The sequence below is a fragment of the Platalea leucorodia genome, assembly GCF_965183815.1.
Source record: "Platalea leucorodia genome assembly, chromosome: 3".
NCBI classification, from domain to species: Eukaryota; Metazoa; Chordata; class Aves; order Pelecaniformes; family Threskiornithidae; genus Platalea; species Platalea leucorodia.
This window is the reverse complement of record NC_138825.1, coordinates 46,677,617-46,696,803: the sequence shown is the minus strand read 5'-3', so window position 1 is coordinate 46,696,803 and position 19,187 is coordinate 46,677,617. Positions and strand designations below refer to the sequence as shown.

The following is a 19,187-nucleotide window of genomic DNA, read 5'->3' as shown; positions in this document are numbered from 1 at the left end:
ATAAAAGCCCTTATCAGATGCTACAGAAATCATGAATCTACGCCTTTTCTGTCAATACGTTTCATTTAACAAAACGTTTTACTCATTTGTCACTGAGTAATTTCAGAATGCTCGCAAATATTAAACCTCCATTCATGTTTAAATAAAAAGCTGTGGGTTTAGATTGGTTGGTTTTTAGCTGCATTACCTACTCACAAAAAATGGACAAGACTGACTGGTATTACACAAGTGGCTAAAAATATGCCAATACAAATGAGAGAAACATTGTATTTCACACCTCAGTTTCACCCTTTCCCATTAAAGAGATTGTTTCATTTCACAGCAGCACAAGTTTATGTCATGTTTCTGTAATTAAGATGAGGAAAGACTAGGAAACTTCAAACTGAAGCTTGAATCTGTATTACTCCTGGTCAATTCAGATCTCTTCCAGGCTTTGAAAAACAGTTGGACCTACCTATGCATGCCTAGAAAACAGCACAGGTAGGTAGGTTTAATTCTTTGTAGGTAGGTTTAATTCTTTCTAAGTCACTAGGTGGGGTTAATTATTTCTAAGTCATGTTAGCTTCTTCTTACTGATGGTATTGATGTTGCTAAATCTAACTATAGATAGCCACCGTAGGCCTTCATGGGAAAGTCATCAGTGCAAGTACTAACAAGGTAAATTGATATAAATGACTTTTGAAATAGTGATCTAAATCAGCGAACAAGAAGTGACAATTTAGATCAATTTGTTCTCCTAAAGAAAGTTTTAGCTTCTTTCTTTGCTAACCAATATACTTGGTAATATGTTAATTTGTAATTTAAAACAAATTTTGCAGGAAATCAAATGCCTTTGTTCATAAATTAAGTATCCAGCTAGTAAATTTTTCACCGTTATTGTGAAAATGCAATTTGCTTGACTTCTACACTCTGGTATGCATTCATTTCTTTCCAGGAGAGAAGCCATAATCAACTAAAAATGCCCCAGAGCTGCATTTTAAGATGTTCAGTCCAACCAGTGCACTTAAAAGTGAAGATGCTATCATGGCAAGAAAGGCTAGTAATTTATTTTCTAATTGAAGGATCAAATTTGGCATTTCAAAGAGCAAGTGAGAAACAAAAAAGCTTCAAGTACATCCATTTCTGACTCAGCTTTCTGATCTACCAGTTTTACAGGAGTATGATATCAGTCTCACTGTCTCATCCAGCTCTTATAAGAAAGGGACAACACTCATCCGGCTCTTATAAGAAATGGACAGCACTCAAGAAAAGAAAGGGAGAAAAAAACAACCAAACAAAAAAACCCCCAAAACCGAAACAACTCTCAGCTGCAACCTGTGTTACCCATATCTGGTGCACCCAATTCACAGAAACTGACTGCTTACGTGCTCTTCCACATGCTGCTTCTTAAGTACGATAGAAGTATCAGTAGTTTTATCTTTTTTTCCATATACAATGCGAATAAACTTCTCCATAGCTAACTGCACAGCAATCAAGGAATAAACAAAGCTATCTTTGCATTACTCTCACGTGCTTTCAACACAGCCAGTTAGCTACGTCCATTCTTCAAAACCACCTAATCCCACTGAATTGCTAGTAAAATCCTTATTAAAAAGTTACTTTATCATAGTCACTACATCTATGGAGAGTTTCGAGTCACTGGTAGTAAATTCTTAGACCACTTGAACTGTGTTATAAATTCTTATCTATTCTACATCCTGTACCTACAATGATACAAAGACTTGTGCTGCTTTGAACTACACTTATACAGCAATAATCATAACACTTGGCTTATTTGAAACTGCTCCCAAGCTGCAGCATCTTTCTTTTTATAAGCATACTCAATTAAGTAATCTAGTTGCACAAACCGTAAACTCAAGATTCAACAGGAATATAAGGAGAAATAAACTAAAAGCAATTATCTTACAAATATTCTTTATTTACTCTCTGTGTATGTGTGTGCGGGGGTGTTTACCATACAAATAATGTACAATAAGTTGCATAATTAGATATTTATGAAACTTGGATAATAGCAGATACTTATATGTACAGTTAAGAAACATATACCAAAAACATGCACCTTTCCTTCAATCTCACTGTCAAAGAGGTCCTGCTGCCATCATTCAAAACCTTGAAAATAAATGCCCTCATCTCTATCCGCTCTCACTAACAGCAGAACCAGGGGGGATAGGATACCCACAGTTAACATAATGTAAGAACACAACTAAGGCACAGAAAAAAGGACGTGAACAATGACCTGTAGCAAAGCTGCATTAGCAAGCATACGTAAAAAAAAAGTTTTAGAAAACAAATTATTGCATACCTTGGCATCCCAGTCTTTATTAAGATAATATATACATGTAACACATCTTCCGTCTCCATTTGGATTATCAACATGGCGCACGTATCCCGTTCCATTGCCTGGATAACAAGCCACCATAGCCTAGAGTCAAAGAATCAAACACGATAATTAATTTTATCTGTGTGTGGGGAAAAAGCCTACATTTCATCTGTATTAATTCCTAAGTAAATCATACATAAGCAAGATAAAAATTAAGTTAGAAATAATGGGAAAATAATTTTTTAATCTGTGTCTTCTTTCTAGTTAAAAACTGGTTTTGAACACAAACAGATGTCTACAACAAAGTCATGAAACACATTGACAGGAACACTCTCAATTAAGGTATGGAAGGTGGGGCTGCTCCCATGTTGTGACTAATCCTTCAGACTTCCCTCCCTTGAATGAAATACAAGAGAGGAAAAATGTCTTGTGTCTAATTACATAGCATGTGCTTCTCCTTGTGATAAGAATACTTGCTTTCCAGTCTCAAGTTCACAGACAGCTGTCTTGTCTTTTTTTTTTTTTCCCCTTCTGTGAGAATTCCTCCTCAAAAAGTAGCGTCAAACCTTATTTTTAGGCCACTTTTTAGACAAGACCATTAGCCCATCTTACTCAATCACTCCAAGCGCATTCTTGGGCTTATGTTTTGTCCTGTACATAGGAGGTCTTTGAACCTTTGTTGAAACAAGCCTACACATGTACAACAAAAACATCCTTTTTAGTCAAGAAGTGAGAAACTGAAAACTGACACCAAACAGTAATCTGCAATAACCTTCTGACATCAAACGATTCCCAGTACAGTAGTATGTTTAACTTCCCATGCTGCATTGAGCTCAGCTGACTTGAAAGACCCCGAGAAGGTGGCTTGGTCTCTGAGTCTTCAGACACGCGGATGTGTGTGTGAAACAAACCGGCCATCTTGCTAACAGATGGCCTGATGAGCTTGATTAGCTATCAGTTCCCATGGCCAGCTTGGTGTACGCCACATCCCCATATCTTTATGCATGTGCTGGAAATAGTAATCATTTCAGGTTTTTGAGAGAGATCAGAACAAAGTTTTCCAGGCCAAGTCATCCGCTGCCCCCACAGTACTCAGACGTCTGCAGTGACAATATCCTATCTGCAAAAAGTCGTAATATGAATTTACAAGAAAAGCAAAAAAGTGAGTTTCTACCAACAATCCAATACACTACTAACCTCAGTGAATGTCTGCTGTCTAAAAAAAACCCAAAACTTTTAATCATTCCTGTCTAGATTTAGCCTGGTTAAGTTAGAATTTGAAGTCAGACCTCTGGATCGCAAATTCTTTCACCTCTCTTATGTAAAACGTTAAAAACAGTTTTCCCAATAAATTGTTAACTGTGAAGTGTAACCCATCAGATTTAAAAGTATTTCACATCAACAGTTTCAGTCCATTTTTTGCTTCATACTTTAACTTTTCCCCCCTTTTTTAAATGTTAACAAATAAAGCTTCTCACAGTTTGCATTACTTCCAAGAAACTGTGCTTTGAGCAGGCTGAGAGATAGTTTACAGTAAATCAAGTTTACAGTTCAATCCGTAAAATATTTGTACATCACATGTAAGCAGAATAGATTTCATTAGAGCAGCAAACATTTTAAAATCTTTGTTTCCATATATATTCTAATAAGGGAAGAAGCAATTTTTTGGTAGCTCCTTCTAGGCAGAAATGAGAACATAGTATTTGCCAAATAGTAGCACCACGGTTATAAAAAAACCTAATAATTAAGCCAACTTCATTCACATGAGATGAAAGTAACTACACTGCGTGAAAAGTACGCAAAACTACAAAATTCAAATACACTTGTAATTTTGAGATTAAGCACTTCAGCTTCTCAATCCCTTTACTGTAATCATAGTGTAGTCACCATTACAGATCTCACATTATGTAAACATATTACATGTATAAAGTAATGTGACCGAATATTTGCCAAATCAGTTTTGCTGCAGGAAGATAAACCCACAAAAATCAAAACAGTGAGTTAAAGATACCAAATAATGTAATAAGGTTCTGTAATTTCCTCTCTTGTGGTGAAAAAAGGAAAGAAACAAAAGCGAAGCTGGGCTGGAAGAAGAAGATAATGTTTCCACTGAAAGCCAACCCTCTTGAAAAAAATCCCACGTGCCATGTAAACCCTATCAAGCTCTCATGGAGCAAGAACAGTGCTGAAAGCAGATGCAGGTCCAATCCTAGTAACAGGGAAGTTTTAATTTAAGGGGTTTTGCCGATAAGTATCATGTAAATTAAACCCTGACATTAATTGTTGCTCAATATCTGCATGAAACAGCTACTAAAACTCATTCAGAATGAAGAAAACATTGACATTGAGTAGCTAGAGCAATGTCAATTCTTACTGAAATCATGAGGAGTTAGACTCAGATATGAAAACGTCTTCACATATGCAAATAACCTAAATATCTGTCACTGAGCTAAAAAAGATAGTGTTAAAAGTTTAGGACAGTTCCCAGGTCTCTCTGGCCAATACAGGGTTTTTTTCAAAGGCACACTTGGTTGCCATCTGTTCCTCAAAAAGATAATTTTGCAGTTAGAGAAGTATAAATTTGCATCCAATTGCTATAGTTTCCTTTATAAGATACTGAAATGGGTACTTGTTCTCTTTGCTGCAGGGGAATCAAGAAAGGAATCTTTATCATCAACGGGGGGGGGGGGGGCGGGGAACAGGGGACGGGACGGGAAGGGGAGATGACCAGTAGCACTTTTTGGCAAGTCTGGAGAAACACCAGTTGTCATCAACTTCACATAAAGAGCAGCCATATTCAGTGTCAGAAGTGTTTCATACAGCCATTTGAGTCTAAAATACTGCCAATGTTTAAAAAAAGCCCTTGTTTTTGACTTTAGAGGCTGAAACTTCTGCTATCATCAACTGCAAGAGACGAGAAACAGTTTTGCTGCGATAACTTATCTAATATGTATTTGTTATAACAGTAAGAATGACTCAGCCTTTAGCGGCAAATTGGAAAGCAAACAAATTCGCGCATCGGCCAGTGTAGCATAATATACCGTGTTTTTGCCAGTTAGTGTCACAATTCCCTCTCCCCAGTTGAACTACGATAAGGAAAGTCACAAAGCTCAACAACTTACAGGGCATAGGAAATATACTGCTTTGTGAAACAACATGAAGTGAGTTCGTGTCAAACTGTCATGCACTGCAAGACTAGCCACATGGAAAGGACAAAAAAGTAACCCCGGTAAATAATGAAGTCACGTACTTCTGTTGGTTGTTAACATTTTACAGTATAAATAAGCAAGCAAATACGTGTATGCCAAGCAGAGAGAAAATGTGGGGTTTGTGGCTTTTTTTTTTTTTTTTAAAAAACACTGTTAAAAGTTGTTAGCTCTCCAAAACAAAGAGCTACCTGTCTCATCAGTTCTCCCATAAAAGTCATCGATGAAGCCAACTTAAGGCATTACTTGCATTTTAATAGACAAGGCGATCTCCCCTTTTGTGCTTCTTGGGCATGACAATTTTTAAGCATTCAGTAATCTTAATTTCTGCAAAGAATATATTGAACTCACACACTGGCTTTGCTCACCCACTGGATTCCTTTGCAAACACTTTTAAGATGAACCTCCTGTAACCCAGCAGCCTTCTCTCTTAGTCCAAGCACTCATGGTGAGCACAGGAGCGCTGTCCTAAGATACCCTCTGGAATTCGTGAGTAATCGAGAAGGCATGAAAGCGCCCTCACCACTCTGCAATCCGCCCAGCTTGGGTCTATCAAACCGAAGTACTCGCACACTTAAGAAGCTGCTGATCACTCATTCACATACAGATGTTCTACTTGCAAATGTATAACTCTGGAAAATTAACTTTAGGCCATCAGCCCAAGCGAGCAACATTAAGTTGTTAACAGAAGAACTAACTGAAACCACAGATTTTCTTGCTAAGCATGGCATCCTTAGAGTGTCAGCCATTACTCTAATTAACAATTAAATGCACAAAGGAAACATCAGAGGGAATAATCCATAGTCCCTAGGGTTTTGTTCACTATGTAAAGAGGCATCAGCTAAGACGCTCAACCCTGGGAGCACACCACAGCAGCTGAAAATGTTTTATTTGGGACTAGCCTCCACCTCCCTTCACAGAGGAGAATGACAGCCTCACCCATATCTAAAGGAAGACTTGCAGGTAAACAGACTGGAGCTTTTTCCTCTATCTTTTCCATTCCTCTCACAGCTGGATACCCGCAAGTTTAGGTGGTGTTCCTTAAAAAAAAAAAAAAAAAAAAAAAAAAAAAAAAAAGGAAGCAATAATAGCAAACTCTTAGGCAAGAGGGGAAAATACCAGCTATGTGACAACGTAAAATTCCTTAAGAGGGAAAAAAAACCCAAACCACAAACATAAAATGGAGAGAGGACGCGTGTTCTGTCATATTAGTTTATTAATGTAAAATAACTTTATTGTTTAGCTCAGATTAAAGAAAGCTGCATCAGTCAAGGAGATGTCACTTTTGCTGTTTGCTGAAGGAACTGCAAATCTCAGTGAGCAAAACAAGATGTCTAAACGCAAGACCGATGACTTCCTACCAAAATTTATCAGATGCTCTCACAAAGACTTCACTGGAAATCCTTAGCATGGGTCATCTGACAGATTATTCAAAGAAAGAAAAAAAAAAACCCCACACACTGCTGGAATGAAGAACCAAAGAAAAGGAAAAAAAAAATCTGACCTGTCCCTGTTTGGTTCGTCTGTGATGTACTTCAATAATTTGTTCATCCCTGACAAACAACAGTCCTGAGGAAATACATTTCAGTTTAAGCACATGTCAGCCTAAGGTTTTTCACAAGGTGTACAAAATAACAATCAAATTGAAGGAAAAAAGACTGCACTGGTACTACCTTGTGTGAGCAGTGTCAAGATTACTGACAAACATGTTAACATGGTAAAACTTGGCTTGGATTCATAACTTCTCCTGCAAATTCTTCACAAGCAGAGACAGAAACTTGCAACAGAAAGAAAATATCAACGGGGAGAAACTCCTGTCAGCCTTATGCAAAACAGAGGAAGTTGAAAGGGGTAAAATAAACTCTTTGGGACACAGCTAATCCATGTATTTCCATACTAACTTTCATCTGAGTAAAACTTTATGCTGATATCCTCCATGATCTAGTAACCAAGGCTAGAGAACTAAGTTTTCACACAAGTCAACACTGTGAAACTGGAAGAGCTGGAGAAAAATATCAGTCCCTGCAAAGATTCCCTCATTAAAAATCCATACCTTGCAACTGGAGAACCTGCAAGAGGAAAGCAAACTACTACTTATGGGCTTAAAAATTAAACAACTCAGTAGTTCACACGTCCCCAAGAGAGAATGGGAATCAGTAAATTTGAGTTAGGAGATAACATAAGGAAGAGACTGACACATTGCAGCAGCTTTGAATCATTTATCTTTAAACCCTCTCTCCCAATACTAAGTTACCACTACAGCCATTCAATTTGTCTATTAGCAAAGGAGTATGAGCTATTATTTTCTGTTGCATTTTTCTCTGCAGATATGGTAAAACACCTAGCTGCAGAATAAAAAAACAACAACAACAAAAACCAACAAAAAAAACCCCAAACAACCCCAAAACCCCCAACTACTTCAAATACCAGCTATTTGGGTCATCTTCTGGCAAGCACAGAGCAAGCTGCTCTTCTAGGAAAAAACGACTGAAGGCAGGGACGACAAGCGCGGTTCACCCCTCTCCTGTGGCTGCTGAAAGTAGCAGCAGAAGTTCTAACAGGCAAGTAGGCTTGGCAAAGCTGCCAGCTCTTGAGCTGGCAAAGGGAAGGCAAACTGAACTGAAAACAGAGATGAAAAATGAACTCAGATAGGAAGGGAGAGAGGAAAAACTGAGAGCTGACATAGCTGCTTATGCTATAAATAGAAGCGGCACACAGCTATGTACACGGATTGTACCTTCCATGAGCTTCTAGAGAGTTGAGAAACTAATGGTAACCTGACCTACCGCACTCCTTCCCGGGCCTTTCAATGCAGTGGCCAACACAAGATTTCTACTTGCTTTGATAGAACCGCATTTCATAAGCATACAAAATCAAGCAACATAACATACCACCAAAAGTTTGGCACAACAGATTAATCCTTTTACTGCGTTGCTTATTTCTAACTTGCCAACAGATGTTGATTTCTCAGACTGAACTTCAGAGAAAGCTTTGACAACCTAGCAGTTCAGCAGCAGGCTCTTCAACTTCTCTTCAAATTAAGTCACTCTTGTCTTCAGTTTTATGCGACGTTTACCTGCTTAAAACATTCACTTCACGCATCCTAATAAACTGACACAAATCAGAAGGCAGAAACTTTCATGCTGGTTCAGTGGCCGCCTTCAGCCCAGCACTCTAGGGCCAGAAGATCTACATGGAGTTTGGATGCAAACACCTTGAATGTAACCAGGCTGCCACTCAGCAAACAAGCTCAGGTATTTTTCGCTGTAGCTGCACAAGGTTTGGTACTCCCCCTTTACTGTTCAATTCTAATTGTGCTCAACAGCAAGATCATACAAAGTTGATTTCCAAATATCACTCCTTTCATTCATGCATGCACATATAGGCTCTTAAGAAATGTTCATGAGGTCTTGAATCGCTGAAGAAATGTGCATACAAGTTTCGATAATTCATCAGTTCTTCAAAACGGCACAGGACAAACCCAGAACTGCAGCTGCTTAAGTCCAATATTCAGGAATTGACTGCGAATGTGGGATGTGCTCACACTTTGATGAATACATCTAATAAATAAAAAACTTACATAGTATAGAGAAGCTCCCACAAAACTATCAAGCAAGAGCCATTTACCTGGGGGAGATGGTGGAGATTCTCGCCATGGGGACAGAAGGCACAGAGGCTTTGACTGAGCCCCGAGGAAAGCAGGGCAATCGGAGAAATGCATCTCAAAAGGTGAACCAACGTGCGACTGAAACCAGTGTTATAGACAGACATAACAGGAACGCCTAAAATACACTTCCTAACTCCCAGCTGAAGTCCTGCAGCCCCCCCCACCACTAAACTGAGATAACAACATTTAAACATTAACGAGGTTCTCTCTGCTCTCCTGTACCTGAGCTTGTAAAGCTGCAAGTCTCAAATCTCCAAAGGCAAAGAGAAGAGATCGCTGAGTCAGCTTACAAGCTTCAGGGGAAAAAAAATAAAGATTGTATCTTCCTTAATAGTTAACACACTGGTATTTTCCAGGCTGCTAGCAAAGTTAGGTAGGACATTCCTATTCTCAAAATTGTGCCAGTTTAACCAAAAGGTGCTGGTTTAAAACTGGATCAGCAAAACTGGTGCAAATACCCTTGCAGTCCTCCAATCTTTTCAAGGCCTAGCTTCCATTAACTTAATCTAACTGCTTATTAGGAAAATAAATTAGGAAAATAAAACTGTGTTCAAATCTAAAAAAGTATACAGAGTTGTGCGCTGGCTTAAACGGGGTATTAAAAGAAAAAAAAAGTAAAGTTTATCTAATGCATCTCTGAATATAAACAATGTCTTCAAGCCTAAAGCACCTGCATTCCCTTAAGGAAAAAAAGAAAAAAAAAAAAGATTTAACGTGAGCACATCCAAGCTATGTTAGTGCTTCAAAACACTAATAGCTCCCCTAAGGTTCAACATGACACATTCTGATCGTTTTGATATCAAAGTCTACTACAAACTTAAAAAAAGTCAACAACCTAGAAAAAACAAACAAAAAAATCCCCCAGATATACCTAATAGAGGCTTCCCAAAGAAGGTAGATGAAAAGCACTGTCACCAGGGGCAGAAAGTTCTCTCTTAAAAGCCTAGGAGCAAACACACACAACCCGAGAAGGGTTTAAAGCATACTTTGATGTGTTCAGCCTAAATCTCTCTACGTTATGATTAAATAAGTTGACCAATACACTTCAGATTCAAACAACTGTTGAATAATGTAAAATGTGTTTGCAGAATTGGCTGGCCTGCATGGATAACTCCCGGTTCCCTCCAAGAGAAGCAGACTGGTGACTCAGTGTTCTGGCGCAGTACAAAAATTTGAGAGAGAAGTCAGTCAATCAACACAGATTAAGAGTCTGTTTTTAATTTAACGTCATAAATGCTTTTAAAGGAATAATGCCATTTAGAAAATAAGTACTTTGAAACTTTTTTCCCCCCAAGATGGGGCAGAACATTCTGCTCTCGCCTGAGACTAGTCAACTTACTAGTTTCACCAGTAACCATTCAGAAAGAGCAGAGAAGCAACATCTTTAAGAACTAAAAATAACACAACACAAACAAATTACAACAGTGCACTAAAATAGTAAGAAGTTAAGTCTCATTTGGCTACATCACTTAAAATATATTCTGACAGTAGTTTGTGCACAGCAGATCTGCAGAGCCAACCACATGACATCAGCAGGCACACTGATGAATGACACATGAAAAAGCATGATTACCTATTTTAAGACTATTACATACGATCAGTGAAGTTGTTTAGTTGCACGAGATCTACTGGATGAACTGAATTTAAGATTACCTTAAAAATAAAGCATGCACACTAGCCCGAACTTCAAAGCTGGAGACGTTTTATACTTCTTAATACCAGGAGAGGCTGGGGAGGAAAAAACCCTAAGGATTAAGGGTGGGCAAGGGGTGGTTGGTTTTTGTTTTTATTTTTAAACAAAACCTCACTGTACTTTCTGTGAAAGTGAATGGCTGAGAGATTTGCCATTTAAAGAATATCACTCATCATCACTACCATTCTCCCCCCATAACTATACATACCCAGAAGCCTAGAACTTCTTCCCTATAGAAGAAACTGTACATGATAGTTTTGCTAAATACTAGGAGACGTATATATAAAAAAGGCCTGATTTTAGTTACTTCATTTCTTACTTAAAACTGTAATTTTGTTTCTGCTTTAAGGAGCAAAATAACCATATAACTGAAGCTTAGCTTGCAGGAAAGATCTCTTTATATAAACTTGAATGTTGTACAACTGGATGGTAAGAGGACTACATGTTTAGTACTATGGTTAGCTAGATACTTGAAGGTACTTGCGTACACTAAGTATCTTAACTTTACTGCATCTACACAAACATTTACTGAAGTGTCCAAGTCAAGGTCTCAGATACCACCTCTAGATTTTAACCACAGAAGGATTTACTGCCATAAACAGTGTGTTGAGGAAATTCATTTTTAAAATAGTTTTTAATGATATTTGCAAGAGGACATACATGATTCAGCATGCCCACAGCATTCCAAACTTGACACCATACGCTATAGCATTCACTCCCACTATTAAGAGTCCAGACAATTCTTTGAAATTATTTATAAATTAAAACACCAAATAACTGTGCACTGAAATGCTAATAAACAAAGCACTGCTTTAATTTATATTAACACTGCACAAAAGTTTAAAGCCAAATAGCAACGAACAGCCTGTAATATGCTTTCAAGTCACCTACAATTTAAATCCAAGAAATGCTGACTCTGCCCATGTCGCTTTTTGTGGGCTTTCACACATAAACTGTCTCCATCCAAGCCTGTCTTTACAATCCCACCATCACACTGTAATAGGGCCTCTCTACCAGCTGGTATAAACAACACTTGGGGTTTTTTTGGTTTTAACCAGATCACCCAGTGTACCCAGTTCAAACATAAGCAGGCATTATACAAATCTACTGGTGTTGCAGCTGTGTCGGGCTCCCATCAGTGCTCAGGGAAAGCCTTGAGGAACAGCTGAGGACCCACAGAGTTAAGGGCTGGCCATAAATGCCAGGAGCAGGACTGCTGACGTCGGCATGCGAGTCAGAAAAGCATCTCCAAAACCCACCCCTTCCGTGTATGTCCCAGCAGAGCCAGCCACGTTACTTCGGGTTAAGGAGGCATTTTGCTGCAACAGGGAGGCTGCTCCGGCTCAGTGCAACTGCGGGGGGAAGGCGGCTCAGGAATGCGATGTATTTGCTCTATGAGTACGTGGCCATGTGAGCACGAGAAAGATCTGAATGTACCCAATACTGACTCCAGGCAGTGAGAAACACCTGAGGAAACTGCCCACCCTCGCCTCGCCTAGCCCCAAACGCCAATTCAGCTGACTCTACAGCAAATTTATGCTCATGGCACCAACAGGATCACCTTTAGGTTAGGACCTCCTGCAGAGAGCAGAGCTCCCTGGTGCTGCTCCAACAGGCTTTTCCCCACTCTCCCCATCGGTGGCAACCACTTATGCCCCAAGAGCCCAACGTGATGGAAACACACATCACCCTCATGCCTTGGGAAAAATAAAATGTGCTGCATTACCAACTATCAATTGATTAGAAGGAACCCATCTGGTTTGTTCCAAGGTCATTTATACTTGGCATTAGGAAACTGCTACAAAAACGAATCCAGGCAAAAAATGTACCTACTTTCCTCCTTGCCACTATTTCAGTAACAAAAATAGTATTTTATTTTATATATTCATCAAATTATTCACCCTTCCTAAAAGGCAAGTAGGCTATTCCACAGATCGGCCCTTTTCTGTCAACAACAACTGGAATATCTGTTGATGCTATCTGTCAAGGCTCCTGTCAATCACCATTGCTATGACTGTCTGGAACTCGACAAGTATCATGCTTAGAAGTAGGATGCTAACCTCAAACTCCACTCTAAAAATCAGAAGGCGGCAGATCCCAAACTCCACTAAGTGATGATGTAAGAAGAAATGCTACAAATGTATGAAACCTGACATGAAGGGGAACAAGAAGAAAGCCTCTCTGAAACAACTTGTCACCAAGATCTTTCTCCTCTTTCAGGGCATTCAGAAGAGCACAGAACCAGGACCTCTCTCCCCAAATGCTCACACAGAAAGTTAGAAATCCTAACACCAGCTGAGTTAGCATACAGCCAGTACTTACATACTCTTAAACCTTCTTAACAGCACCACATTTAGTAAAAAAGGGAAGCACGCTGTTCCACATCCCACCCAGAAATGATGGATCTCAAGACAGGACATGCACACCTCATTTTCTCATGCTTCTGCAGAAAGGTTTTTCTGTCTGTCCCTAAAAGTCCAATCAGCAGGAACTCTTCTGGTAAACTAAGGGACCGCTAGGGCTTTACAACTTACTGTACTCACTGGGGAGAGATTGCAGGGATTAGCAATGGTAGCCTAGATCAGAGGTGTCACGTCAGACCACGAGGAAGGACTGTTCCATAGGATATATTTATGCAACCTACATGCAAGATCTGCAGAGCTTAAGGTTTATTTTTCAAAGCCTGTTCCCTGCTTTAAGTTGTGACCAAGATAAAAAAATATCTGCAAGAACATAATTGATGAAAAACTGTTTGCCTCAGTCTGCAAACACCCTGAAACAACTCAAGGATATGAGCTCATCATCACCTTAAGCAACAGCAGTGGAAATTACTGATGCACAGGTGATGTACAGTGAAACGAAAGGCAGATGACGAAAGAGAAGCAGACACCAGAAAGAACAGCAGTGCTGACAGAAGTCTGCATTACTGGACGGGGGAAAATAATGCTGACTACCATGAGAACTACAACAAGTGGAACAACAATCAGTTCTGCAAAATACTAGATTCCAGATTTCTGTACAAGAAATCAACTTCCCCTTCAAGTCAGCAGGCAACCACTTCAGATTTCAGGGCTGGCAGAAGTGTATTTTTCAGCCACAGACCATATTTTAAAATGAAATTCCTACATCATTACTGAAAATAAACAATAGATCTTCTAAAACCTATTTTTCTAAAATCTTCTAAAACCTATAAAAATCTATTAAGTACACTAACAGTGAATAGTAGTTTCTCAATAGGAGACTGCATTTCAGGAAGTTACCCTGGGCAGTCAACTGATTTACTAACTTCTGTTATGTGTAATAGATAGCCCTGTATCTTTACACTGAAGATACTACAGATCCCAGAACTCACTTTGTATCCTCTCCAAGTCTTCACCTGATCTGAGATGTGCAACCGAAGAAGAAGAAAACCGATTCTGAAGCCAGAGGAAAGGCTGCAGGGAAGACGAGGGAGGAAGAGGAGGAGCAGGTAAGAACCCGTGGACAGCAGAGGTGCTTGCCAAACACGCGCTGCGATAACAAAGCGAGCAAGTTCCACAGCACGGGTTTTAATTGCGACTGCCCTGCTACTCACCCCATGAAATCAAGCTGCAAGCACTAACAACTGAGATACCCCATCAGGCCTCAGCTATAATTGCTTTTCTGTGTCCTCGGGTCCCTTAATCACCCGCACTACAAAACATCTCAGGCATCAGAGGTTACTGTCAGCACACAGAATTGCAACTGAAAATAAGGAAAAAAAGCCACCGCTCCACACACAGCACAGTACTATTGTGCTCATATCCACCCACTGTATGCAGAAGGCTGCTCACATAACCTGTCTCCCAGATACAATATTCACATGGAGTGGCTTTGCAAAAAGTTAACTAGAAACAAAAAAAGTCAATTCAAATTGCAGCTGCTGTAACAATAGGTAACTGCAATGTTCCTAAAAAAATTCTTCCATTAGTTCCAAATGGAATTGACTTATTTCATGTTTTAAATAATTACCTAGTTTTTGCTGGGGGGGCGTGTGGGGGTGTATGCACACAAAATTATTATATATGAAGATTTAGCTTATATTTAATTATAAATTCTTCAGGGAAAGCAGTGGTTTTGTATTGCTTATTCACATGAGCAAAATGGGTTTCAAATCTATAGGCAGTAACACATAACAATATTATCTGGTTACTTAAAAACTGTTTAAAACTAAATTCACATATAGGAAAACAACAGAGCTTAGGATGCAATCCAAAACGAACACAGCCCAGGATGCTCAAGAGGAGCCAGCAGTGTGCTGTGGCAGCTGGGAAGGACAAGAGCACCCCGTGCGGCACTACCAGGAGCAGAGCCTGCGGATTGAGGGAGGCGACGATCCCCCTCACCCAGCACTTGTTGGTCCCCAGCCCATACCACTGCACGGGGCTCTTCCAGGTGCAGGGCTTTGCCTTTGCCCTTGCTGATCTCCATAAGGCTGCTGTTGGCCCACGCCTCCGGCCTGTCTGTATCTCTCTGAACGGCAGCTCTGCCCTCAAGCGTATTGACTGGTCCCCCAGCTTGGCACACAAACCAACCCTCAAGTGCCAGGAAAAAAAACTATAATATATTTTATTCCCAGGATCAATACAAGCAATGCTATGCAGCTGTCAGCAAGACTACTGAAAGTTACTGCAGAAAACAAGAATTTTCTTCCTCTGTAAAGGCAACCTCAATTAAGGGTTCCAAAGCCAAGATAACTCTTCCTTGCAAATGAAGGACAGCTGATGAAAAAAAGTGTAAGGGGTTTTTCAAAGGGAGAAATCTCAAAGGGCCTCCATCTTCGTATCACTGGCAAATTCTGTTCTCCACCGAGCCCCAGAAGAATTCCTTCACTCCCTCTGGAAAGCTGTACCCAAACCAGGGGCAGGAAGAAAATGAAAAAAAAAAAAAAAAAAAAAAAAAAAGTGTTTTGGAATTCTCCCTCATTCTAAGGCAATTTTTCTCTGGGGTTTTACTATGGAGCTATTACCAGTTGAACTGTTGAAGCTGAAGCCTCAATGGCGAGGGTCATTTCTTGCTAGCTTTGTCTTTCAACGGAGGTACCTTCGCAGTAGCAGGATGTGTGTTTAGAAAGACTAAAAGGCCCAGTAAAAAGTAAACATCAGAAGCAACACCTCTCATATAGCAACATCCATGTTGCTATATGAGAAGACAAACTGAAAATAAAGGTAGTAGTATCTTCATCTACATTTCTTGTCCTGTAAAGGAATACGATTTTCCATGTTTGCAAGGCTCTTTATAAGGCTATAGGACTAGATAGGTAAAAATAATGTATGTTTATCTTGTTAATACCTATATAGCCTACAATATAATTTTGGCGTAGCCTTTGGCTCACGAGAGAGACCACTCCCGTTTTCTATTTTTGCTGAGGAAAATGACAAAGTCAGGACTCCAGTCTAGGAACTCCTGTGTTGTTCTTGAGCCTGTGCCAGGTGTTAGGAGGCCTTCGGGAGTCGCTACATGTCATTTTCTCCAAGCTATAATGGAGATTTAATAAAAATTTACTCGACGCATTAATTTTAATGCAAAAATTAGACATTTTTAAGTATAAAGCATTTTAAGTGTGGCTCTTACTCCTGAGGCATTCCAAAGTACTGGAACAGGCAAAGCAAATAGCAATAAACCAGTAAATTGCAATAGGAATTTCACTACAGCAAACTAACCTCCTTTCAGTGAAAAATGAGAGTTACTAGCAGGATCCCCACAGGACCTGTACTTTTCATACCTGACCTGGGAAAAGGGGGTGAGCACAGCAGAGCGGCAATGTTTACATGCAATATGGATATATGTTGCGTAATCCATCCTTGCCCTGACTGCAGAAAGATGCACAGTAGAGTAAAATGATGTCAAGTGCCTGGACAATAAAATGGCAGGTGAAATTCAGTAAAGGAGTAGAGTGCAAAGGAATACTCTCGGGAGGAAAAAAAAAAAAAACAAACAAACAACAAAACCAACAATTCCTTCTACACAGAGATGTCTTCTAAATTGGATAGCATCACTTTAGAAAAAAAAAAAAAAAAACAAACTGTAGTAAATACAGGCAGTTCTCCTAAGAACATCACCTCAGCACAGCAGCAGAGGCAACTAAAGTGTCATAAATCACTAGATAGGGAAAGGCGACACAGAAAACATCACTATGCCAGCATACAAATTCATGATGTACTTGTACATTAATAGTGTAATTCTGGTTGCCTTAAAGGGGGATTAGCAGAACCAGAAAAGCAAAAGCTGCACAGAAGGGCAGCAGGAATGACCAGAAATGTGGAACAGTACCCATCTGAAGACATACTAAAAAGACTACAATTCTTCAGTTTAGGAGGGAAAAGCTGTCAGCTGAAAAATATATGGAAGAAAATGCCAGACTTCTAAAACCATAAAAAGTAAAACTACTGGGAAATGAGTTTTCACAATACAGAGTCTAGGAGACATTGAAATCACCAGGCAGTAGGTTTTAAACAAAAGGAAGTTCCTTTTCCATCTAATCAAACTGTGGGACTCATTGTTACAGGATGTTGCAGAGGCCAAAAGTACAACTGGCTTTTAAAACAAGATTACATAAATTAATGGTGAATATGTCCATCCATCTGTGCGTATTACGAGCAGTGGTCCAGATGCAACCTCCGCCTCAGAGAGTTCCTGAATTGCCAGAAGGTGGGTGATATATAAGAGCGTCAGTTTATATACATTTTGAAGCTTCATATACACAACAATTATTGATTATTTACAACAAATACATAACAGTATGAACATAGATGACAAATACTTGTGTGAAACGGAGACATTCAATAAGGAAGAACTCCCATCTAGCAAACATGAGAGGGCAACTTGCTAGAATCTGAAACTAATTAGCCAGAGTGCAAAAACAGTCTAAGTTTTGAGCAGAGTGGGTCATCAACAATAACAACGGCTAGTTTATACTTTGTTTCACTACATTTTTTTAGTTGGGATTTTTTTTTTTTTTTTACAGCAAGACTGGATCCTCTTCAAAAACACATAGCCTTAACCTACAATTCAGGGATGATCTAGCATCTAGCTCATACAGAAGGTCACTCCAGATGAGCACAACTCCATCTGGCTTCAATTTGCGACTAGATATAGGGCACGGATGGTCAAACTGGCATCTCCCGAGAGGCATGCGGCTCTTATCTCTCGAACGCAGTCCTTGCGGAGGATAGCCCATCGACAGGGTGCCTGCAACTGCTGAATACCTGGCAGACAGCAGCAACTGAGGCGAGCCTCGTCCTCTGCAGCCGCCTCTCTCAACACCTGCTCCTTCGCCCTTCTCCTCTCCCTCACCAGCAAAGGAACCCAGCACTGCAGACCAAGGTCTCCAGGGGAGCGCAGGCAGGAGCAGCAAGCACGCATGGGGAGTACAGACAGAAGAAGAATGGCTACAAGTTAAAATAAGGGGTGAGGATTGTAACTTGAGAGCTGCAGGTTTTTGATTTATACAACAGCCTGACAAAATATACGAGCCTGACTCTTACCCGTTCAAAGGTTCCCCCCTCACGCTTCTCTGATACTGTTTTTAATGTTAAGTGGGTGGCATTTTTCTTAAGTAAAATAAAACTAAAATGTACTGAAAATAATTTTGTCCAGATGTTTGTAACAAATTTGCTACATGAAGTAAAAATATGGTAAACATTAAAGTAGAGCACTTTTTGGTAGTTTGTGGCTTTGAAACAGCGTATTTCAGTTTTCTGGCTGTCTAGCGGAGAAAGGATAGCTATCCCTGGTGCACTATGCCCTCTCACTGTAGAAGAGGTCATAATACATAAATAATTTTGGAGAGAAAGCATGCACCCCCCTATAGATAAATAGTTGATTTTAATTTCTTAAATTTTTGCTTAAATCATTCTTGTGAAGTGTATACATGCTTTAAATCAGCAAGGTATCCCACGACAGGACTGCGTAATGGGCATATGCACATATGAACTGTACAACAGGCAACATGGGAGGAAACAGTGAAGAGGCAGCAGCACAGACTGTAGTACAAGTGACCACCTGGACGACCAAAAGGGATTCAACCCAGGAATATTTCAAACTGTTACATTACTTACATATCCGACCACAATGTTCCTTTAAGCAGCAAATGACCACTAGTAGGAAGACAGACTTCCTGCCACTTCACTCAAAGATGCAATAAGCAGGACTTACTACTGACTGCCACTGCTGGAAAAAAACCTGGTTTAGCAGACTGCAAAAATTGGCTTGTTTTGTATCTCCTCCGCACCAAACTGCAGTATTTTTTTTTCCACAGGAGGGCTGAGGTTGGCAGGCATC

The 19,187-nt window shown here is 39.8% G+C and overlaps 1 protein-coding gene across 1 annotated transcript in view; it reads right to left on the bottom strand.

Moving 5' to 3' along the window:
- The window catches only part of EGLN1 (egl-9 family hypoxia inducible factor 1), a 38,007-nt gene that overhangs the window by 6,573 nt on the left and 12,247 nt on the right, over nt 1-19,187 (bottom strand). Inside the window, exon 2 of the mRNA XM_082307683.1 lies at nt 2,303-2,422. Within this exon, the coding sequence (XP_082163809.1) occupies nt 2,303-2,422 (120 nt within the window). The remainder of the gene's footprint in view (nt 1-2,302; nt 2,423-19,187) is intronic.